The 24,867-nt window shown below is 42.8% G+C and overlaps 1 protein-coding gene across 5 annotated transcripts; it reads right to left on the bottom strand.

The window, feature by feature from the left end:
• Positions 1 to 24,642, bottom strand: LOC142803881 (neprilysin-1-like). 5 transcript variants are annotated; one of them, XM_075890148.1, is made up of 6 exons: positions 24,200 to 24,642; positions 22,047 to 22,145; positions 21,232 to 21,510; positions 11,262 to 11,459; positions 8,921 to 9,153; positions 1 to 4,143 (listed from the first exon to the last, which is right to left on the bottom strand). In XM_075890148.1, the coding sequence occupies exons 2-5, from the start codon at positions 22,078 to 22,080 to the stop codon at positions 9,107 to 9,109; spliced, it is 558 nt and encodes a 185-aa protein (XP_075746263.1). In that variant the 5' UTR covers positions 22,081 to 22,145; positions 24,200 to 24,642; the 3' UTR covers positions 1 to 4,143; positions 8,921 to 9,106. The 5 variants fall into 5 exon arrangements, with proteins under 5 accessions (XP_075746263.1, XP_075746262.1, XP_075746264.1 ...); XM_075890147.1 differs by lacking the exon at positions 24,200 to 24,642 and having other exon boundaries at positions 1 to 1,442; positions 3,997 to 4,143; positions 22,047 to 22,866; XM_075890149.1 differs by lacking the exon at positions 24,200 to 24,642 and having other exon boundaries at positions 21,232 to 21,390; positions 22,047 to 22,872.
• Positions 24,643 to 24,867: the final 225 nt, after the last annotated feature.

The raw sequence follows: 24,867 nt of genomic DNA, 5'->3' as shown, positions 1-24,867 counted from the left end.
TCCTAGAATATATTTCCGCAAAAGTTTCGAGCAGAGAGGTTTCTATTGTTACCAGGAGTTTAGCCGTGGCCACGTTTGTGTAGAGCGCGCTAGCAGCCATTTTACAGTAAAACTGGTACTAGATCACAACATGGCTCACGTGCAGCGCCGTAGTTGTCCACCGCCACTGCAAGTGTCCGCAACCACTATCGCATAAAATAAGAAAAAGATACTCAAAAAAGAAAAATCAAAGACATGTGCTGACATAGTAAAATTCAGCTCGCGTCCACTGCGAGCCACCCCAGTATTCTACCGCTGAGCACGCTGGTGCTTAGGATTCATTCGCAAACATGCCTCAAACATGCCGTTCGCAAGCTTACATTAATAAAGCCCTTTAAACCACAAAAATACAACTAAGCGTCACACAATGCGAATTGCGTAACGAGTGGGTAGTCCAATGTTTCAACAAATTACAATAGCTTGTTTTTCATCGCTTATTAACTGTCGCACATTCCCACTTCATGCATTATTGTTCATCGCTGTCAGCCACTGAATGCAACACAAAGTTTGTTGCAAGTGTTTAGCGGATACCACGCTTCTCAAAAGAATGATGAACAACTGACTGTGCTGGTATTATTGCCAGTTTCAAGGTATCATTGAATGCCTATTGCAAAATGAGTTGTTAAATTCCCACAATGCAATAATTGTTCATCCGACTACTCTTGCAAATGAGTGTTCTCAATGCATGGCTAAAATAAGACAAATAAGTACATTTGCCGATCCATCTTGATTCTAGCTACAGACACAACTGCGAAAGCAAGGTGAGGAGTAAGTGCGCTTTCGGGTTTTCGTGCTGCATGCCTTTTCTCTTTTTTGCGGCATTGTTAGGTGAATAGGCGGACGCAAACGGTGTCAAAGCACTGTAATAAAAATTAAAGAAGAAAAGAAAAGCCCACTTGTCCGAACATCGGCAGCAGCTACCACCCCCTGTTTACAAATTTCACGTCACATGACACGTCTGGGTCATAGTAATTTAGGTTTTCGCGTTAGTGACATCGAATTTACAAAATATATATTTGGAAAAAAAATCAAAACCACCGTAACAGACACAAAAGACGTCATCAAGGCCAGAAGGCGCACTTCTTAGACGGGTTCATGCGAGAGCCTGGTGCACATCCGAAAGCGTCCGAGAATTCGGCCATGTTCATGATTGGCACAATGCAGCGGGAGGGGTCTGGGGCGTACCTTTCGTTAAACACATACCGGCTCGCAGACAACTTGCTGCAATAGCCAATAAAGAAGAGACGCTCGGCAGTAAGGTTGACGCCCGGAAGCGTCACATCCCGTTTAACAGGCGGTAAGGAAGTGAAGGCCGCGTAAGAAACTGCAGTGCCAACAAAATCAGCCAAGTTCTCCGAGTCGATGATGTCGTTGAGCACAACCTGACGGGCTCTCGTCGTCAACTGCGAAGGTTTCATAAAGAGTTGGTAGATCCAACGCGCAGTGGGAATAAATGGCATGCGAAGCACGAATGAGAAATGCTTATATGTCACTTTAGAATCAGCACAACGTTACGAGGTGGAGGTAAATGATACCGTATACGACTTCCATGTCCTAATGATTATGTTTCGATGTGTCGTGTACCTTAGTCATCTATTCACGTCACGTGATACCAAATTTAGTATATGTGGAGCAAGCGAAACGGCCGTAAGCAGACTATGAGCGTGGTATGTTGTTAAGTTTCCACATGACACGTGCGTCAGGATTATCATGTTTGCACCATTCATATATTTTGTCATCCATTGGCCTCACGAAACATCAAAATTGGTACATGTGGAGCTAGCAAAACGGCCACAAGAGAATCATGAAGGGCCCAATATACTCCAACGTAGCCTTGAGGCAAACGCACGCAGGACACAGCGACGCTACGTTATATAAAACGCGAGCACTCCGTCAGCGTGGCCCAACAGAAACCAGCGCAAAATGTGAAATGCTGCATTTCGCGCCGACGCATTACCCAGACAACAGTGCGTCTCCCTCTCTTCGTGACAGAGTGACGCCGGACGCGCTGAAATGCGGATGCATCAAAGCAACGCAGCGCGGCGCGCGCCTGCCTGTATATGGCAGGAGCGGCACCTGGGGTGGCAAAGCTGGCGTGACGCGACGAAATTAACGTTTGCGAGCACGCGCACCGCATCACGTCGAAATGTATTGGTGCCGTCACTGTGGCATGTAGTCATCTTCTCACATGACACGCATCTATGATTATCACGTTTGCACCTTCGTCATCCATTCACGTGACGTTATACCACATGTGAAGCTAGCGAAACGGCCACGAGGGCTTCATGAGTGTGGCATGTAGTCATGTTGTTACATGACACGCGTCTTATGATTATCACGATTGCCCCAGTCACATATCTTCTTCATCCATTCAATACCCGTAATACCAAACTTGGTATATGTGAAGCTAGCGACACGGCCGTGAGAGCATCATGAGCGTGCCACGTAGTCATCTTGTTACATGACACGCATCTCGTGATTATCATGTTTGCATCACTCACATACTTTCGTCATCCATTCACGATCTGTAATACCAAATTTGGTATAAGTGAAGCTAACGAAACGGTTGCCAGCACATCATGAGCGTGGCATGTAGTTATGTTGTTACATGACACGCATTTAATAATTTTGATGTCGGGGCCTGTCGCTTGTGTTCACCATGCAGTCATGCCATAATTAGGGTTAACAATTGATAAGGTTAAGGCATAAAGCACCGAAAATGAACACGTACATCATATAAAGCAAATGTTTATATTGTCACAAATCGCATAGACTAGTAAATGGGGAATTCATGTGTATGCGAAGTTATACGGGCATCGCTTAGCCATGGCAAAAAAATTGAAGAGCGCACTACTTAGACGCGGACAGAAAGAGAGGAACAAGCGCTTCAAAACGGTCATGAATCACCAACTCGCCCAATCAACCATATTGACGAAAAATTGCCTGAAGCAGTGGCACAACATTTTAACGTACCAGGTCACATCTTCACGATCTCAAACTTTATGTCCTTCAGTCAAACAGAGCATGTTAACCGGAGAATCAGAAGGGGTTTTTCACACCATACCATAAGGTACACACATAATGAAAGCCATAAAAAACCATAATTGAAAGAAGCATGTAGCGCCTTTGTTCTTGCCTTACAATACAGCTCTTGTCCACTCAACCAATTAGTCATGGTGGCATCTCCTTCAAACTCACTCAAATTTTGTAGCCGGTCTCTGCGCCTAATTGGCTTAGATATGGGAGGGGACAAAGCATATACGCACAAGTGCTAAAAAATCAGTTACAGACTTCAACATTTAAAGTAGGCTGGTCGAAACATTGGCGCCTGCAACCACGCTCTAAATACAAAGTTTCAATCTAGTATGATGCTATCATATTTATTGATCATTCCTAGTGAATACACATAATGAAAGCCATAAAAAACAATAATTGAAAGAAGCATGTAGCGCCTTTGTTCTTGCCTTACGGTACAGCTCTTGCAAACTCTTTCATGTAAATACTGATTTAGCAACAGTTCTCAACCTAGTTGACTGTTTATATTTATGAGGCAATAACACCGCACATTTCGCCAAGTGTCAAAGAAGCCCATTAAAAACATTGAACTATCTCCCGCGTAAGGAAACCACACCTGGGTGCGAAGCAGCAAGGAGATGGTTCCATTGAGTGGGGGACGGTTTACTTTGTCGTGAGCTTGTGCTAGTGCTAACAGTGACACTGAGAGTGGCGTCGACACTGGCGCTTATCACCGAGTTACACGAGACAAACCTGGGGAGGCGCTAAGCACACAGTGTTGAACCAGTGTTTGCTACTGGAACGAGTCAAATGCTGCAATGGTATATGTATTTGCCATCAATAATACCACTGTCTCAAGCATGCGCTCTCTAAATTTTTTTTTTCGAAATTACTGGGAGGTACATTCACGTTAGCCTACCAAGCAAAGAAACACACACTCACTGCAGCTTTGTGCGACTCTCTCAAGCAAAGCGTCCTTTCCGTGTACTTTTCTAGAAACTCGGGTGTTACCCATTCTTGCGGCGTGCCATCCGCACCATAGTTGATTCCATCCACGTCGTAACCGTGCATCATTTCGTGGGCAATTATCTGTAATACAAAAGCAATTGAAAACGTGATCCGTGAAGGCTATTGTAACTTTAACTATAAATTCATACAGTAGAAGTTGTTTAACCAACATCCGCTTATATAACTACCAACTCACATATCCTCCCGAAAATGTTACCACATACATAAAGTTGTTGGTGCGTACTAAACAAAAATAAATGGAACATCCCGCGTACACCGAGTACATGTTATGCGGAGCATGCGGAGGGAAGTTGACTGTGTTTCAATCTTTATATTGAGTGAAAAGTTACAAAATATTGTCATAGATATATACACATCTCACGTGCATTAACGTATGTTAAATAATCTCATATGATTTAGATAATCAGGTTACAGTTGCGTTTTAATGCCAACAGCAACAGGAGTATTAGCAGCATCAGAAGCAGTTAGATGAAATGTAGCGTGTGTGCTCGTGAGGCTGGTAGCCGATGACATCGCTACATAACTGAACTTCAGTGGATTGCGCTGTACTAGAACTGACGGCAACCCAACATGACGGCTTTATAATAGAAGTACATATGTGATGGTTACAGAATATCTAGCACTGCAAACAGAACTGAAGTTTTAGGAACATACCACTTGCGTCAGGTATATTTTCAAAGCAATTTCGCGACCTGGCATGGCCCAGTGGTAGAATACATGATTGCAACACAGAATACTTGAGTTTGATTTCAGCTGGGAATATTTCTTGCACTCATTGGGTCAACAGTGTCGATGCTAGTTTAGCCTAACGCTATGCATTTCAACTACCAATACGTGTTCTTGCTGTTCCACTGCAGGTGTAAACCATCAGACACTTGTGGCGCGTACCCGCGGACCTGTGGCACGCACCGGCCTTTAGTACATGGTCATGATTCACTCGTGTCTGGAGGGAAAGACGTGACGAGGTAAGTGATGGCATTTTCAGATAACTCATGCCATGACCAGCCAGACATTTTCGTTGAACCATCTGATCCTCCCCAACTAATTTTGGTTTACTCCAAGTTGAGCGAAAGATCACGAGGGCATTCACACGTGGGAGGGCTTGGTAGATACATAGGGAGAAAGACACGCTAAGAGCCCTCGCTGTTGGCAAAGAAATCGGAGCTCAAACTAATGAGAATGCTTAGGACCCTTTGCTTCAGAAAACGCTGTAATATTTTTTTGAAATATACTCGCTCCTCGGGCCAACGACCCTCGCGCCGACACGAGGACAGTTCTTGAGATAATAGCCTGTACGAATGACAACACGAACCGAATGCCTTTTATATATTACCACAACCTTTGCACGACAAGTGTTCTGTCCAGGGCACGCATGTAGCTGTATATTGAAGTTCCATGCTCTTTGCGTTTTTATGCTTTGAGATACTACATCCTGAGGCTTATATTTACCCTAAACGCGACGCCACACGAAAATATCTTAGATGGTTGCATACAATTTGATTGTCAAAAGCGTTTCACGAATATGCCACCTGCCCTTCTTCATGTTGTACACATCCAAACTCTCGCTTCCAGATTTTTCGTGTCGACCTAGGACGCCGATACCCGTATGCAACGAGTACAAATTTATGGGTCCTCATAAGCACTGACCTCTTAATGACATACACTAAAATCACAAAAATACATACTTCAGCAGCCTTGCACGTGTCATAGTTTTTGCCTTACCTTGCCATTCTGGCCGCCGGTCCTCTAGAACTAATTAACCATCAAGGACGTTAGTACAGCTGAGCCATTGAATAAACTCAGGTTTTGTTCGCCTGCCAGCTTCTTCGTAACATACGTTGTCGCCCGTCACCAAATGTTTCTTAAAGGTACACTAAAGTTAACGATTAATTCGACGTTGACGTTGAAATGGTGGACCAAAAACTTTGTAGTGTACTTTTGTGCTAAGGAAGAGCTTATTTTTGAATAAAATTTTGTTTTAGTGCTCCACATCGGGTTATCACCCTTCAAATTACCCGCTTCAAGAAGCGGACCGACCAGACCGTCTCACGCCACTGTTGTCATGCGCTACATTTCCCGGCTTAACTGCTCTAGTAGCAGCAGACTGAAAGCAGTGGGAGCCACAGCCGCAACGACAGCCATCGATCAATTTCCCGCCATATGTTTCAAAAATACAGACGTTTTTCTTTCCACTGCGCCCACTAGATGGCACCACTTGTTCCGTGTACCCATGCGAAAGTTAATTTTTGAATCAGTCGTGCCATTTCCCGTTGCAGCGTCCAGCGATTCCTTTTTCCATGAATCAACCAGAAACAAACAAGCAGCATTTTATTGCGTCTTCTAATGTACGGAACGTTCTTTATTTAGTGCAGTCAGATCGATTACTAGTGATTAATTCTAGGTGGTCCGTCTGATGTCATCGGGACCATTTTGAAATTGTCCTACTGCGGCGCTTGCGTTCTTGTGCATTTACTTTAATTTCTCGGTAACTGGAGCACTGCTGTTGATAATATTGTGATTTTAGGTGTTTTCATACATTCAGTTTTCACTCTGACGTAAATGTTTATTTGACTTTACTTTCCCTTTAGGTACCCACAGGACTCTAACAAGGATACTATCAATTTACGTTGAGTACAAGAAAAATAAAGTGTACACGGTACACTTCTCAATCATATATGCGTACAACACAAAGACGCGTGAGCCGACAGGATACCCCGACTTCTTCTGTGCGTTATGCGCGTGTCAATCGAAGCTTTCTCGAAACTGTTCCGCTTTTCAAGCTGGATGTGAAAGCATACCATCAATGACCGAGTCACTATGCAGCGCTCATTATTCTGCGATAGCCCGTCGCGCCGCACACCTCAGAGCTACGCCATCTAGACAGCACTCTCGGACCTGTTACGACGGCCGCAATTTCTGCGTTTGTTAAACAAAAATTGTCAGATCCCACGTACAGTGGGAATTGATGACATGCGAAACACGATTGAGAAATGTTGATATGTCACTTTAAAATCAGCACAACGTTACGAGGTAGAGGTAAATGATGCCGTACATGACTTCCGTGTCATAATTATCATGTTTGGCTGTGTCATTTACCTTCGTCATCCATGGACGTCAAGTAACACCAACTTTGGTATATGTGGAGCTAGGAAAACGGCCGCGAAAGAATCATGAAGGGCCTAACATACTCCAATGTAGCATTGACACGCGCGCACGCTGGACACAGCGACGTCACGTTAGCAAAACGCGAGCACTCTATAATCTGATGCCAGGCACGACTAGCGTCCGTCTGCGTGGCCCTACGGCAACTGGTGCGAGAGGCGACATACTGCATTTCGCACCGATGCGTTACCCAGACCACACCGCGTCTCCCTCTTTTTGTGACGGAAGGACGCCGGACGCACTGAAACACGCATGCCTCAAAGCAATGCAGCGCGGACGCGCCTGCGAGTATATGGCAGGACCAGCGCCTGGCATGGCAACGCCGGCGTGATGCGACGAAATGACCTCTGGCGAGCACGTGCACTGCGTCATGTCGAAATTTATTGGCGTCTTGATTGTGGCATGTAGTCGTGTTCTCACATGACACGAATCTTGTGATTATCAAGTTTGTACCAATCACATACCTTCGTCATCCATTGGCGTCGAGAAGTACCAAATTTGGCATATGTGAAGCTAGTGAAACGGCCGCGAGCGCATCAACAGTGTGACTTGTAGTCATGTTGTGACATGACACGCATGTCGTGATTATTATGTTTGGATGTGTCTTTTACCTATGTGGTTCTTTCGCGTCATGTAATACCGAGTTTGGTAAATGTGAAGCTAGCGAAACGGCCGCGAGCGCATCATGAGCGTAGCTTGTAGTCATGTTGTTACATGACACGCATCTTATGTTTTTGATGTTTGCACCATTATCATACTTTCGTCATCCAATAACGTCCTGTAATGCTAAATGTGGTATAAGTAAAGCTAGCGAAACGGCCGCCAGCTTATGATGAACGTGGCATGTAGTCGTGTTTTTATATCACACGCATCTCATTATTATCAAGTTAGGGTCTGTCGCTTGTTTGCGCCATGTAATCATGCCATACGATACCACTTTTGGAACATGCAATGCGGACAAAATCACCGCAAAAGCTGCAGAACAATGAAATTTAAATCATGACATTCATCACATTTATGTCATAGTTTTCATGTTATGGCAACTTAAATTTGTTTTTTGTACAGTCATTCCATGCCATACCAAGTTGGGTATTGATACCATTATCGAAACGACCAGGAGAGCTAAAAGTTGTAGGCGGCTAGATAGATAGATAGATAGATAGATAGATAGATAGATAGATAGATAGATAGATAGATAGATAGATAGATAGATAGATAGATACGCTCAAAGTCGCCGAAGTTCGCTAAGAAATGCTTTGCAATTAAAAGGGTGCGCTTACACAAAAGGGGGTCTGGTTATAAATGGTTCACAAGCGGGGTTTGTATCAGCAGTTTTCGGCCCGCCACTCAGGCTGGTTTCAAGTTTTCGACCACCTGACTAATCTTATTCACCGAGTATCTGGACTCACTACCGATGGTCACCAGTGCCGCAACCCACAGGTATCACAGGCCGCGAGCCGCAACTCCTTTGACCGTTAGCCTATCAACTGAATCACCGGAGGGCACGGTCTGTGGAACAAGATGTGAAACCTGATTGGTGAAAGTTGAGAAAACCGAGAGAGACGTACCTGGATTGACTCCAGAGCAGCTCAGCAAATTTTCTTTCTTTCTCAGGTATACCTCTGCATTTTCAATCCTATTCTCATATTACGCGTATGCATCACATGCTACTCACCATGCCAATGCCTCCGTAGTTCAAAGCAGCAGGACCTTCGAAATTGAAAAATGGATGCTGAAGCAATGTTGCGGATACAATGAGATTGTTGATATTGGCCCTATGGAAAGCATTTGGTACAGTTTCGTCGAAGATGAATGTCCTCGGATCTTTCCATGGTCGATGGGCCGAAGCTTGTAGAGCGGCTCAATACGCTTCGAAAAACCTTTCCGTATCCACATCCGGCACTGAATCTGTAGAATTTATTTCAAATGAATTTGCCATGTATTGAACAGGGTGTTGTCGTCTACTAGCCACTGCGCCATGGACACGCCAAAGAAATTAACAAACGCCTAATTACTAAACGAAAAAATTACTAAACGCATGCACATGTCAGGTCGAGATAAAGGCACACCCAGAAAGGAATAATCATATATAGGTATAGGCTGATTTGCTTTCGGGGGTTCCTCTGTATCGGCATGTATATTGCTAAACTCGCCCACTTGATTCCACCAAGTTTGTACTCTTAGCACGCAGTTTCTGCGGTAAAAAGAAGCGTCAAAAGCTAGAATGCCGTATCATTGAACAATGTATAGCTTTCAAGGCTGAACCGAAGTCCAGTCAGGTCATACTGTCTTCAGTTTCTATTTTATATGCGTTAAGATATTGAAAATCTTTACGAAAGCTCTCTTTTTAATTATTATTAGGTATCGCCAGGAGCATGGTGTCGTACATGCAACATCCCTAAACAAATTCCGAGAAAGCATGGGTAGCTTTCGAATATTTCCACTTAAAATGACACCACTGCTCCGACGCTCAAGTGACTGAAAAATTTAACCCCCTGTCAGAAATCTGAAGGGTATTCTGCAGTTTATTATAAAACAACTTGAGTGACATGCCGTGGTTTGTAGCTATCTGCTTTTCATTGACCTTATGAAGGAGGGTGGGGGACAATTAAAACTTCGCAGGCCACTATCCCATGAATTGCTGTAAAAGAGCGCCCTGAGGACTTTTGACCAGACTTCACCTATATCCTAAACTTTTCACGTGTCTGAACTGCGCGTTTATAACGTTTAATCCTTTTTTTTAGCCTTTATCACTTCTTGTGAATCTTCACCTCCTAGCTATAGGCTTCGCCACCAAATGAGGACGGGGAAGCAGAAAAAGGCGTGACAATGGACGGAAATAATGTACTTATTTGGTCAACCAAAACCATATATGTATATCCAGAATTATTTTTGTTCACCTTTATCTATTTGTTTATTTGGTTTTTGAAGAAAACGTGCGTTGTGCGCGTGCCTAAGTTTGTGTGCGTGTTCTTTCGGTGACTCGTTTGACAATCTTTTCCTTGATTCCTTTCAAACATTTAACCTTTTTTCTCTCTCTCTTGGATCCGAGAATAGATATTTAAAAGCGCGCTGAAGCCTGGTACTTCATGTCTTCGGGAAGATTGGTCTGAATACCCAATTCACGAAGACCGAATGTTTGACAAATAAACAGTTTTAGAGAAGCGTATACGTTTCCATATATATATATATATATATATATATATATATATATATATATATATATATATATATATATATATATATATATGCGCGGTGATGGTCTTCTTGATCTTGCATATCATAGAACTGTAGTTCGGTATGGCTGGTGACTTTGTAACTTAGTATTGACATATATGCACGTGCGAAGTGGATGCAGCCAGACGTGAGGACAAAAAAGCACAACACAACTCTTGTGTCATGTCCTCTAATATGCGCTTATTAATTTGTATTCTGCCAAGAAATTGACGTTCCCGCTAGAGTGGCAATACTTCCGTTGTTAAACATCGAAAATGCACGCATTCCTGAACAATATCAGGCTGCTAACTCACGTATTCAGACTTTTAAACTGCGAAATGGAACTGCAGAGTGCACCTTCAAAATCGCCGTGTGCTATCATAGTATTTCGCTGTTGCTGTCCCTCGATATTGCACAAACAGAAAATATAGCTCAAATATACTGTCTGAATTTCACGTTAATAATACACTGCTCTTTTCTATGGTATGTGACACAGTATGACACAGCAATGTGTACATATTTTGCAACAGAAGACCAGTCTACAGGACATACTGATAGAGTGAGTATAACCAAACTGAACTGAAATGGTGATATGAAAATGAATTTAGTTGCGACTAACAAAACACTGCCATATTAATTTACCGCCATACCTATAGGGTTTATGACCACAGCCGTCTCTCGGTGTACTTAAAGTGGGAGGTCATTTATACGCACCCAGAATATGAATGACTCTTTTTAAGAAGTTTTGTCGAGTTTCGCCACATGAATCATAGGATAGGTATTTTGATTTAACTCCTTACCGTAATAGTCATCTATCTTAGCAGGGTCGAGCCGCTGGCCAGGACTTCTGAGGTGGGACTGCATGTTGCTGATCTTCTCAATTGCAACTTCCCGCGCGACGCCTGTCACCCAACTCGAAGTGTTCAGAGCTGTCCGGAAGGCCTCGCGAATTCTTCGCACCATTGATGTTGCCATCTTCACTGTGTCAATATTTGTCACTGGTGTGCGTGTACCAAAATGAAAAGAGAGTTCTTCGTTATTTTCTGGCATTGAGTTCAATACCTATGCACAAGATATGAACGCTTGAAATATGGCCGAGCAGTGGGTGAAACAGTTTACATGACATTCCTCGTACTTCACGCATCGCTTTAGGATCATTCATATGCAGTAGAGGCAAACACTACGTATGACCAAGAAGACTCGCGTGATAAAATATCTTTCCGAGTCTCATAGGCTTATTCGGATGCTGCGAAATGAGCATGCTTATATTTTATGACATTGTCGCATGGTACTAAGATTATCATTGAATGAATAGATTATTGCGTATCAACTGTAAGAACGTTCCCAAGGGTAGAGATATTTGCAACAGATATACCTGCAGAAATCCACAGAAGGTAGACACAGAAGAGTTATAATGAGACACATCAAGTGTAGAACTTCTTCGGGGCAGAGCATTGCTGGGTATAACTTTTATCACAGGTAGAGCAGTGAAGATGACACATGAAGGAGGAAGGCACCTGCTTATGTTCATTCAATACCCTCTGCTAAATGTGTTTGCTTGCCTTGCGTAAGGTTGAGAGTGTACACACATAGTGCAGATGAGCTTACACCAGGCATTACCAAGTAATGAAATCTGATTGTATTCTTGCAACAATAGTACTCGCACAGTTTCGGTGTTCAATTATAGTAACTAGAAAAATGTTACCCATGTATATTACCATCTGGAATGTCAAACTGAAAATAACGTTATCATTGTAAATAAAAAACACGCAATAGAGGACTTCAGAAATATCGACCAGCCGATGTTTTCGACCATGCACTGACATCGCAGAGTAGATGGGCTTCTTGTGGTTCTTCATGTCAAAATCTAACCACAGTAACCACTTGGCCACCACGGCACACATATTATAAAAGGAAACAAAGCAGCCTGAGAACTGTCATACGCATCGATAAAGCACCAGTCGGTGCTCAAGTAAGAAACGGAGTGCAAATGCTCTGTTGCAAGAAACATGGAGAGGCGGTCGGTACAGTAGTCCAGGGCAGCGTGGAAAAAAAATAAGTAGAAGGTGTATCGCATTATGGGATTTCAGGGTTCTAAGCGAATTTCCATAAAAAACAATGTTTTAGTTGAATCAAATATTTATTTTATTGCCTAATCAGGATAGGAAAACTCTATAGCAAAAAAAGCAATAAGTTTTGATCTCCAACCAGACAAAAAAAACTCAAGCTCGCAAAATTTATGACTGAAACAATGCTGCTACGTAGTACCACATATGTGGTAAAAAAACGGAAGTATGGATACTTGCTTCATAGGTAGGGGTAACAGTGCCACTGTAGGGAATGTCACATGTTCCTGCTCTGGGCAAATGAAGCAACTGCTCATTAGCCATTCTACTTCCAGTGTGCTAAGCGCGCTGCCGGAAATTATTATTCTCAGAATCCTTTTAGAATAAAAATGACTTTGACAACTGGTCTGCAAAATATTCATTGCAGAGATAATTTGTGGGAATAATTATCAACAGCGTGATGCATTATTATTTTTGATCGAAGGACAACCTTGCAAATGAATGCCTTTTTTTTGGTCAGGTTGTTCACCCTCACTACCATACACAGTTGCAAAAGAATGTTCTCGCTGATACACAGTTGTATCGCACACTGGGCACCACACTAGAGTACTGCCACAATACTTAGAGTATCTAGTGCAGGGTGATTCAGCATGTGACCCTTATTTCTACAACCTTACCTGGCATTTGGCAAAATAAAGCACATGCATGAAATTCCTTGCCCCGCTTGTAATACCTATGAAGTTTCATGTCTGTATATTTAGGATAGTGAATGTAACTTGTGAATCATATTCAAAAGTGTATTCTGCAAATTAAACTCTGCAGGTTTTGAATCTTTGCACGTTGATAATAAATAGTCGTCATCTCTACACTACATCAATTATTTTCATTTAAAAGTTTTGAATTGTGCTTTATTGCATGTGACGACCAGTCTACATAGACGAGCGAGCTGGCATTACACCACCGTAAGCTTAGCGAGCTCTATGCTCATTACGCCTTTCACTGTCTTCACACCTAATTTTTCCTCTTGTCTAGAGCCTCTCGGAAATGTCAGGCTGGCAGACCCAGAAAGCTGTTAGCAGAGTTGAAAACCACAGTCTATTACAAGTGTGTAAAGTTAGTGGCCTATGATTTCGACGCTTATATATTACAGGGAAGTGCTTTGAAAGGAAGCATGTGCTTATCTCGGAATGGGGATGGTTTCTACATCTTGTGCTTTTAACGAGAATGCTTCAGTTGAAGGTATAAAGCACACGAAGGTCTCCTTGTTTGCTACAGCACCAACATTTGCAAAAGCAAGAGAGAGAGAGAGATAAAGATGCAAGGAAAGGCAGGGAAGTTAACCAGACGCACATCCGGTTTGCTACCCTGCACTGGGGAAGGGATGAAGGGGAGAAAAGAGGTTGCAGAGAGATGAGAAGGTACACACAATCACGAGCACACTCGGGAAGCACACACAGTCTACAGGCGGTCGCTCAGGTTTGTTGACTTTAAGTAAAGTAGCAGTGCTTTAGTCGCTTTCTGTGCAACTGAGGCAGATGCCCAAGGTCCTAGTATCTTCTGCACACAAAATGGTCCGGGGTCAAGTTGATTCAAAACCATCCGGAGCTGGCATCGCTGTGTGTCGTAGCAAGCGCAGCTGCACAGGACGTGTTCGATGGTCTCTTCAGCTCCGCAGTAGTTGCATGTAGGAGTGTCTGCCATACCAATGCGAAAGGAGTACACCTTTGTAAATGCAACACCCAACCAAAGGCGGCATAACAGTGTCGCATCGGAGCGGGAAAATTGTGATGGTAGCTTTATCTTGAGCGAAGGATCCAGTTCATAAAATTGACACCTTTGGAAGCTAGTAGACGACCAGAACGTGCGCGTGAGATCTCGAGCCAGCAGGTAAAGTCTTGCTGCATCATTTCTTGATAGAGGAATCGGGACTACACGGGTTTCTTCATGGGCTGAGCGGGCTGCATCATCGGCTAATTGATTTCCGGTAATATCGATATGTCCAGGCAGCCACTGATGTATAATATCATGCCCTCGTGCTAGAGCTTCATGATGGCAATGTCTTATTTCTTGTACCAATTGTTCATGACTCCTCCTACGCATGGTAGACTGCAAACTCTGAAGCGCTGCCTTCGAATCACAGAATATGACCCATTTTCCTGGATGTTCTTGAACGAGATATTGTAAAGCAGCCCTTATAGCAGCAAGCTCTGATGCCGTAGGTCTAGTCATATGCGACAACTTAAACTTGATTGTCATTGCTGCAGCCGGAATTACAGCGGCACCTGATGAGCTGCTGGACAAGACGGACCCATCAGTGTATATCTGCGTTCGGTCCAAGTACAACTCATGTAATAATTGCACTGTTCCTTGCTTCAATGCTACTCTGGAGTGATTGCTTTTCTTTTTGATACCCGGAATTTCTAGACGTATTTGCGGCTGGTCGAGGCACCATAAAGGACATGCCATTCTCGCAGCTGGTGTATATCCTGATGGAATGCTGTTTAGGTGCTTGGCTATGACGTCTGAAAACGAAGCACGTCGTCTTCCGGAGGGTAAAAGGGCGAAGTGGTGGTCAGGGACACGGCTAGCATGTTGAATGTGCGCTCTGAGGCAATCCACAACTCTATTTGTCTTGACCGGATGGTCTTTGGCAAGCATGATTGTGGCATGAGTAGAGGGGCATCGGGGAAGTCCGAGGCAGATACGCAGTGCCTGACCCTGCAAACTCTCCAATGAATGAGTATTGGATTTGCAAGTGTTAGTCAGTACCGGCAAGCTGTAGCGCAATAGACCCAGAAATAGGGCCCTGTACAGCTGTAGCATGGAGGCCACAGAAGTTCCCCATGCTTTCCCGCACATGAATTTCATTATATGCACAATAGATAGCAGTTTCTTCTTCAAGTACGCACAATGTGGGCTCCACGAAAGACTTCTGTCGATTATTATGCCCAGGAAACGATGCGTCCGTGCATATTTGACTCTGCCCACTGATGTAAACAGGGTATGGCGTCATTGGTTTGCTTGTAAACGCCATCAACGCGCACTTCATAGTTGCAAAAGCAAAGCAGAGGGCTTTGCAAAAGCAAAGCCCTAATCAATCATATAAAGGTAAAACCTGGGACAATTTTCAGTCCGTGCTAATCTCTACACTTTTGTGTTCATTTCGTACGTATACCTCGATTTATACAGCGTTCATTAAGCGCACAGCTTTGACAGTTCTTCGTTTGCAATCGTCCGGTGGTGTTCTTCAGCAGCATCTTTAGTGGCGGAACAGCGCGCAGCAATTTCGTAGCTCCTTGTCGATCTTGGCATCAACTTCGAATATAAAGCTTCCTTTGCGCTTACGGTGAAACTGAGTTTTTTTTATTGCAAAGAATTTATTGGCGAACTTCGGTGACTTTGAGCGTATCTATCTATCTATCTATCTATCTATCTATCTATCTATCTATCTATCTATCTATCTATCTATCTATCTATCTATCTATCTATCTATCTATCTATCTATCTATCTATCTATCTATCTATCTGTCTGTCTATCTATCTATCTATCTATCTATCTATCTATCTATCTATCCATCTATCTATCTATCTATCTATCTATCTATCTATCTATCTATCTAGCCGCCTACGACATATAATTCTCCTGGCCATTTCGATAATGATATCAATACCAAGTTTTGTATGCTATTACATGACTGTGTAAAGAGCTCAAGTCACTAGTCATACCATGAAAATCACGATATGTATGTCGTGAATGCCATGATTTGCATTTCATGGTCTTGCTGCTCTTGTGGTGGTTTCGTTCACATGACATGTTGCAAAACTTGTATGGTATGACATGCTTCATGGCAATTACAAGGGACAGACATTAACATGAAAATCATAATATGTGGGTCATGTAAAAACATAACTACATGCCACTCTTATGATGCGCTGGCGGGCTTTTTGTTAGCTTCACATATGCCCAATTTGCTATCACGCGACCGGAATAGACGACGATCGTAAATGACACGTCCAAACATAATAATCATGCTATGCGTGTGATGTAAAGCATGACTACATGCTACGCTCATAGCACGGTAGCGGCCGTTTCGCTAACTCCACTTATAGCAAATATATATTCAGGTGATGGCAATAGATGACCAAAGTAAATGACACGTCCAAATATTTTCATCATGACATGGAAGCCATGTAAGGCCTATATACATCTGCCTCGTAACGTTGTGCTGATTTTAAAGTGACATATCAACCATTTTCATTTGCACTTCGCATATCATCGATTCGCACTGTACGTGGAATCTGTCAATTTTTTTATCTCCGGATTTACGGCTTTGCGCGAGGCTCACGGTAAGCTGTACCCAGGCTTATGTTAACGACTTCAGCTATCACAAGTATTAAATAATACACAGAGCATTAGCTTTCGGGATGGAGATGTACCACTGTACGCGTCAACATGGTTGCATTACCGTCAAACGGTTGTATAGCAGCCAAACACAAATATACATTGTAAAAGTTCTCATACAGAAATGCACAATAAACTATGAACTACAACTCTAAAGATATGTTTTGCTTGAATCATATGTTTTGCTTGAAGATATCTTTTGCTTACTATGAATCAATTAGAAAGGGTTTCTTGGATGCACACTGGATATAACATCACGACACCTTCTGCGAATGATTTAGTTAACGAACCACGCGCTCTTTGAACCTGTGGCTAAAAACTTTCATGACACACCCTTCGGACTTGTTTGAAATACACATCCTCTGGAAAGCCGACATGACGATAAACGGTTTACTCAAATATTGCAGATATACGCGTTGCTCAAAATGGTATACAAGCAGAGCTGTGAATTGCCGGTTCCCTAGGTGCCCTCTTTTCGACGTTTTAAAAGATTGCTGGCCAATGGGAGGCCTAAATCAAGAGGGCTGTTTGGAGCAAATGCGTTTGTTCCTTCTGCTAATGTGTATAACAGTTCCATTTCATTAGGAGGCCGAAATATGGAACGCCTTTGTTGACAGTTTCCAAAGGCGTATCGCACTTCTGGTAGAGGCGCGGCAAAGGCATTCGGCTGCTGACCTACAGGTCGCGGGATAGAATCCCAGGCGTGGCGGCCGCATTATCAATGGCGGCGAGAATGGTTCAGGCCCGTGTGCGCAGATTTAGGTGCACTTCAAAGAATCGCAGGAGGTTGAAATGGTGATATCTCTAATAGCCATATGGTGGTTTTTGGTCGTTAAAGACTAACACCTATTATTATTATTATTATTATTATTATTATTATTATTATTATTATTATTATTATTATTATTATTATTATTATTATCTCACCCTAGTATGCCCGAACCAGTGCGCATGGAAGTTTTGTTGGATGTCGAATACAAGTTTTTCGACAAAACTCGATAGCTGACTATGAAAAGTCGCAACTTGGCGAAGTTGATAAGACACCATTTAATATAAAAACAGCACTGCAGTCTAAGAATGACGACATTAACACACAAATCTCTGTGTAATATTTTCGTCAGTCTTTGTCTGTAGTGCTGCCCCACCGTGGTGGTCCAGTGGGTAAAGTACTTGGCTGCTGATCCGCATGTCATGGGTTCAAATCCCGGCAGTGGCGGCTGCAATTCCGATGGAGGCGGAAATGTTGTAGGCCCGTGTGCTCTGATTTGGGTGCACGTTAAAGAACCCCAGAAGGTCGAAATTTCCGGAGCCCTTCACTACGGCGTCTCTCATAATCATATGGTGGTTTTCAGACGATAAACCCCACATATCAATCAATTGTATGTAGCGCTGGTCTGGTATTCAATTCTGCCAGATGTGCGTTGTGATCCGAAACACTGAGAGGGTGTCGCGAGTACTGAGAGACCCAAATCTGTAATTCCAAACAAGGTGATTAAAGTATACGCCGTCGGAATTGAGCTTTAGGCAAAGTAAGGAAAAAACACATTTTTTTTTTGTTTTTGAAGTGTTGTGAATCGGTATCGTTTGTGAATCACCTTGCAGTCTATATGTATACATCAACGGGCTGGTTTTTAGCTTCGCCAACTCACAGTTATTTTTTCTAATGTGATGCTTTTTCTTGTTGCAGTGATTGTGTTTTAGTCAGAATTGCAATCTAGCCTCGAACAGAATTTTCGAAAACAATTTGGGAACCATATTCTGGCCTAAAACAGATTTTCCGCGGGTCCGCGTCGAGCATACGTCGGACAGTGTACCAGCCTTCCAGAATCTGGCGCCACACTCGTCTAATAATTGTGTATGGCACTTTGAATCCACCACTCGATATTTCAATGGGAAGCGAGCGCTGCCCAGGTGGCACGCCTACCCTTACTCTATACGCGCATACATTTCACACGATGCGCTGCTCTGGCGAGTTGCCTGCGAACCAGCTAGTAGGACAGAGCCACCATGAGGTGTACTGTAACGTTTACTCGCGTTTGAAGCTTATTGCCTCTTTTCCGTTCCGATTTCTAGATTTCTCAGCTTATCAGCGCATTCTCGAAAAGCTCTGATTTGTACCGCGAATATTGTCGCTAAAAGCAAAATAATGCGACATGTTTTTCTATGTTACTGTATGATGACCTTCGGTTGTCTACTTACGAGATTTTAAGAAAAATCGAAGATGTGGTTTTTTATTATTCACATTTCAGTGGAGTACACTTTTGCCAATATGAGAAATTTGAGGCAATATATAAAAATTTACATTTGCCCTGCGGCAACAATAATTTATGTACCTAATGAACACACTATATCTTTAAAACGTGTCAAGTTTTAAAACGCTGCTTGCATTACTTTCGGAGAAAAAAATTGGGGAATACGTAACTTCTTTTAAACTGTCGCAAAAGTAGACATTTTTAAAAGCTATTTTTTTCAGGTCTACAAACTTGAAACCGTACGAATTCATTCTTACTTAGACATGAATTTCAGGTAAAAAATATCTTCCTTGAAACAAGGAGATTTTTCTTTTTATAGCATCTGCAGTTTTCGAAAATGACAGGTGACGAAATAGGTGCCTCCGTGTTGGTGAAGTTTGATATTTTTTGTCTTGTAAGTTATGCCGTTAATCATGAAACGAAGTTGACTTTCGGGCTACCTGGTGAGAGGTGCATGAAATACAAAATACTCATTGAAATCTAAAATATCAACTTTTGGGCCCGTGTCGATCTCTCGTGGAATCACCCAGTTACTAACTGTTTACTAACATAGGTAGTAAACAGGTCGCAAGGAGTTAGTAACGGCTGCAGCTAGTAACTGCTTACTCTCGTAGGTAGTAAACATGTTGCAAAAAGGTAGTAATGGTTCGAGAAATGTTGTAAGCGCTGCAGTTACTACCTGTTTGCTTGCAGTTGCTACCATTTTACTAACTTTTTTCCAAGAGTGAAGAGACAGCAGTGCTGCGTGCAGTAATTACAACCACGCATCTACCCAATTATGAAAAGTAGCCGGGAGTCTTCGCGTTCCTTCTTATCGGCGGCTGTCTTTCTTCCATCTCGGCATCCGCGGCCCAGGCAGGCTCGCCGATCGCAACAACGTGCACCCAAATCTGAGCACACGAGCCTACATAATTTCCGAGAAACGCAGCCGCCGCAGCCAGGATTCGATCCTGTGACCGGCGGGTCAGCAGCCGAGTACCGAAGCCACTAGACCACCGCGGCGGGGCCAGTCTTACTTTAGCTTTTCAAAAAATTTGTTCGTCTATGTATTTGTGGGATGCGTCTGACTCACTCCAGCGTTTTTTTCGTCAGCAAGAGAATGAAGCGTTTATTCTGTGACAAACTCACGCAAATCACAAGCTTTGTGTACGTGTAGCCTCTAAAACACCCAGCTTGGGGCAGTTAGTATTCAAGCATCTGCATGGTGAAATTGTAAGAAATGCAATGCTACTGGTTCCTAATATTTAAATTGACCAGGCATCAGTAGTAATACAGAGAAGTGAAAGATGGGGGAACAAAATGTGGCACATTGCAAGGGCTGCCGAAATTACGCAATCACGAATGAATATGAAAGCATTACTAATGCGCAGATGGAGTGAACGTGCAATGTATCGCATATTTATCTATTCAACCTCTATCCTGTTGCTGCCGACATGAGAATATCCGCTTGCGCAATCACGGTTGCCTTAATATTGCATCATCTTTCCTCGAGTAATACGAAACACGCATAATGTGTAATTACACTATATATATATATATATATATATATATATATATAAATAAATAAAAACCGCAAGAAGTTTAGGGTTTAGGGGTACAATAAGAACGAACAAAACCGCTACTGCCAGAAGAGAATAGCATGGCCGGTAGGAGAGCTAATGTGTTGTTGACAGAACTGCCGATTAAAAGGTATTACATTGTGTTGAGGGCGCTTGTCCACAATACTGAGGTATGACAATTAACACGAAACATTGCCACTAATGACCCCGCCTTCACAGTCAGTCTGACACTTTCCGATATGCTGGAAAGTAGTCAGAGTAATTGCTTTCTTAAGGTGGTTGCTCATAAGAAATAAACATGTCCTGCTTTGGTATTTCTTTTAGTTGTTGCTCTTGCGTGACAGCACAATTATATTGAAGACCTAAATTTTTTAAATAAAAAGTTTTAAGTGATCCTGTAGTTCTTTCTATCGTGTCATTCTTCTTAGTTTCTCATATACGAGTTTACATAATCACGTCTCGAAAGCAGCAGAACAAAGGAGCACACCTACCGTGATGCAAGTAAGGGGCCGCAAATGCGAGCTTCATGACTTTTTGGACGTCCGTGTAGCAAGTGTCGGTCAAAGCATCGTCGTTCAGAAAGAACGTCGGATTCGCAAACGGCACCAGCTGTCTGAACAGGCTCCATGCAATCAGGAAGCGAATCCCTCCTGCGTCTACAGTTGCGAACAGTCCCGCGACAGTGTAGAGTGGGTGCGCTGTGTACATAATCGAGTCGCCACCCAGGTAGGAATTGTTGGTGTGTTTGGCAAAAGCGGAGGCCCATTCCACTGAAAGCCGCAAGAAGACAAGCGTACAGTATGGCAGTTGCTATGAAAACCAGTGGTACTCACGAAAAGACAAAACACGCAAGAACTTGCGTCACGAGTTCTCTCTGTTGCCAAAATCATCAGGTATGCAGCTGTTTCTATTTCTTAATGCGCTTCAACAGAATAACACGCTCGTGTATAAACGTCTGAGTTCCAGTCATGCTCTGTAGACTTTGCATCGCTCAGCCTAGAGCACCGACTTCATCGACAGTAAAGGTTCAATTTCTCGTCGTCGATTGTGATTTTTAAGCGTTTGCAGATGCTACCCACCAAACGTGGCGCGAGTTTCAATTACACGTAGGAGTTGTAAGAAATCAGCATTGCAATTTTTCGGGGCATGTCGGTAAACGGAAACGTAAAAAAAACATATTGAGGGCTAAGAAACAAGGAAGTATGGGAGACGAAAAGACAATGCGCAATGTGTTGTCGTCACCCTTACGTTCCTGGTCACTAGCTCTGGATGTTTTCAAAGTAGGTGCTGAGAGATTTGCACGTACCTCCGGTTATGTACGGAGCTGTCAGCTGCCCCATGTCTTGTATTGATCCAACCACAACCGGGGAATAGGTGGCACTATTGCTGAGGGCAATGCTGTCAACTACAATATACAAGAAACACATTTCCTTTTAAACAGAAGACATTCGTGTCATAGTTTAAACAGTTAAGAATGCATCGATAAAATTGGTGCATTATTCAATATATTTGTGTCATTTCTTATCTTACTACAGTAAACATCTGTCAATTCATCGTCCAAACATCGCATGATTCGGATGTGTTCTGTTGTACTGGGAAGAACATACGCTGTCTAATGACACCGAACTGTCACTAATGCGGTCGTTTTTGGCTGTAACTCACCTAACTCGGACAAACCTCGGAGTGCAACGAGCACGAAGTGCCGTACGTGTGACGCGCAAAGCAGCCAAGGCAGCTTATTGAAATGGGGGCCTTCAGAATAGCGTCGTCATTAATCGTGACTGCTTTTGCGAGCAGAGCATCTTTAATGGCATATGCGATGCTCAGCCGTCCAAAGTCAACTTTTGCCGTAGGTTGCACGCACGTCTTTTTAACAGCATGGATGCTACGACGTGTCTTTAGTGACCACGGTTTTGTCCACAGTGGATGCTTGAATGATTTGCGCTGTTTGGACTTCGTATAACGCGCACGTTGTCGCCAAACTCAAACGTAGAGATGGTGAATATGATAATCTTCATCCGTGCTCCAATGAAGAAAAGTCATTTTTTACGCACGTGCCGCACGCAGAATTTCGCGCGTGTTCTTGTCGCTAGTAAATTTGTCTTCGAGAGCCGAGTGAGCATGCACATGCAGCACATTTGGGAGGTTATTGTTATTCTTATACATCTAACTGGCAAGTGTACAGCCATGTCACTTTTACCTAAATGGTCAGTCTTTTGCTGTAACAAATTACTAAATTTGTGGCACCAGAAACAAGTAAACACTGACTATTCTTGTAGCAAATGTCACCGGGGTGCTTGCTTGATGGCAGCAGCATGCATGTGGTCTCTTAATTATTGCGGAGAAAGTTTATTTTTTGTGTGCGCGAGCTTGTGAGGTACACTTCACCGTTGAGAAATTCGTTGTTTACGATGTCCGAACAGCAGCGGGATGACGTGGATAACATTCAACGCGAAACACTTGTATTGGTAACCACGAAAAAAAATATGCTGTGCAAATATGCAATAGCAAAACAAATTACATTACTGGCAGCCCATGTCTACCAGATAAGAGACAGGGCAGGGATTAGCAGTAATTTGATTTCTGGCTTTTCTAGAAACTAACTTTTTACAGAACGTCTTCCTTCATGAAGTTGTATGGCTAATGTTATTAGTATAATTTTATTTAGTGGACTCGTAATTACCGTGGTTTCACGTGACACAGCCGCAGTAAGTGTAGTCTTCGATAAACACGGCTCTACTAGCTTTGTCATCGCATGCTTTGACGCAATTATCTTGGTCCACCACACAGATAATTAGCTTAACAGCAAAGCGCACGTATTTGGGAGCGAACAGACCACGAAATGAAACAGGAGGGAGGGAAGCCTTCGAGCAACGTGCTAGTAGGTAGAAATTGACTTTTGTGATCATACACGTCACCTTGGTGATGAGCTCTTGCCACGTGGCGTTAAAAACCACTCGGCAGGATCAATTCTCGCAGGACACACATGAATTATTCAGAGCTTTATTTACTGCAGTTATTAAGCTCTTAAAATACACTAGAACAGCTCTTAATTATCTTCAAAGAATATTATTAGTAACAATTTCTGGCACTCTTTTTGCATGTGTCCGCTTCTGCACGCATTCTAACTACAAATGAATAAACGAAGATGGGGCTGGTTCTAAGGCAGCATCCAACTTTGTCGACCACATTTAAGGGGCACCATGTACAGTAATCAATGAATTGCAATGCGCGCTGATCAGTAGATATGCCCTTTTAATAAGCATTATCGGATTGTTGAAAAATAGGAACCGTAGATTAGATCATTGCAAATTCCAATAAATAAAGCCCCATCTATCGTACATAGCACCGTCTGATACTTATTTGGTCTTTGACAATCTATTGCTCACAGTTATCTGTAAATAATATTTTCAGTCAATCAATTGGAATACTTTCTGTGAGAGAATATATATTACTCACTTGTTCTCTCGATTAGGCTGATATATTCAGCAAGATTGACAGCGATTTCATCATGGAAGCCGTACAAATTCAGGAAGTGTATGTATAACTCAAATAGCTCATTTTGGGGAAGGCTTTCGTTGTTATCCACCACTGTTCATCACTTTCGCTGTAAGCCATCTGCAAAAAAACTGTTTATAATATTTCCTTTGACAGCTTCCTGGTGCCTTAACAGTTCACAGCGTGAAGGAAGTCTTAGTCACATGGTTACTGCATCCATCTGCGCACAGCTTCTTCATTTGAGCTTGCTCCGCCAAAATGGCCACACAGGGATAAATTCGATGCAATAGCCACTAATGCATCCTTGCGAAAACTTTCTAAAGACTTGGTTGTAATACTCAGAAGAGCAATCTTGGTCCAGCACCAGCGTACATGGTTTACATTTTGAAGCAGTTAACATATATATACACTGTTTTGCAGACAATCAACACCTGTTATGCCTGCCAAGTTCCGCAGAAGCCAGGTCATACCTTTCTGCTTTGTGTTTTGTTGAACTTTTCAGGTGTTGTTAACACGGTGCTTCTCCCATGAAAGTGTCTAGTATTTATATCGCAAATATTAATCACGATTTCCTGCCAATTCAGAGACATAACGTTGTCCCTTTTTTCTCAAAGACAATAAGGTGCACT

This window comes from Rhipicephalus microplus, chromosome 3 (genome assembly GCF_043290135.1).
Source record: "Rhipicephalus microplus isolate Deutch F79 chromosome 3, USDA_Rmic, whole genome shotgun sequence".
In the NCBI taxonomy this organism is placed as follows: Eukaryota; Metazoa; Arthropoda; class Arachnida; order Ixodida; family Ixodidae; genus Rhipicephalus; species Rhipicephalus microplus.
The sequence above is the reverse complement of the archived record's forward strand: the minus strand, read 5'-3'. Positions and strand labels throughout refer to the sequence as shown.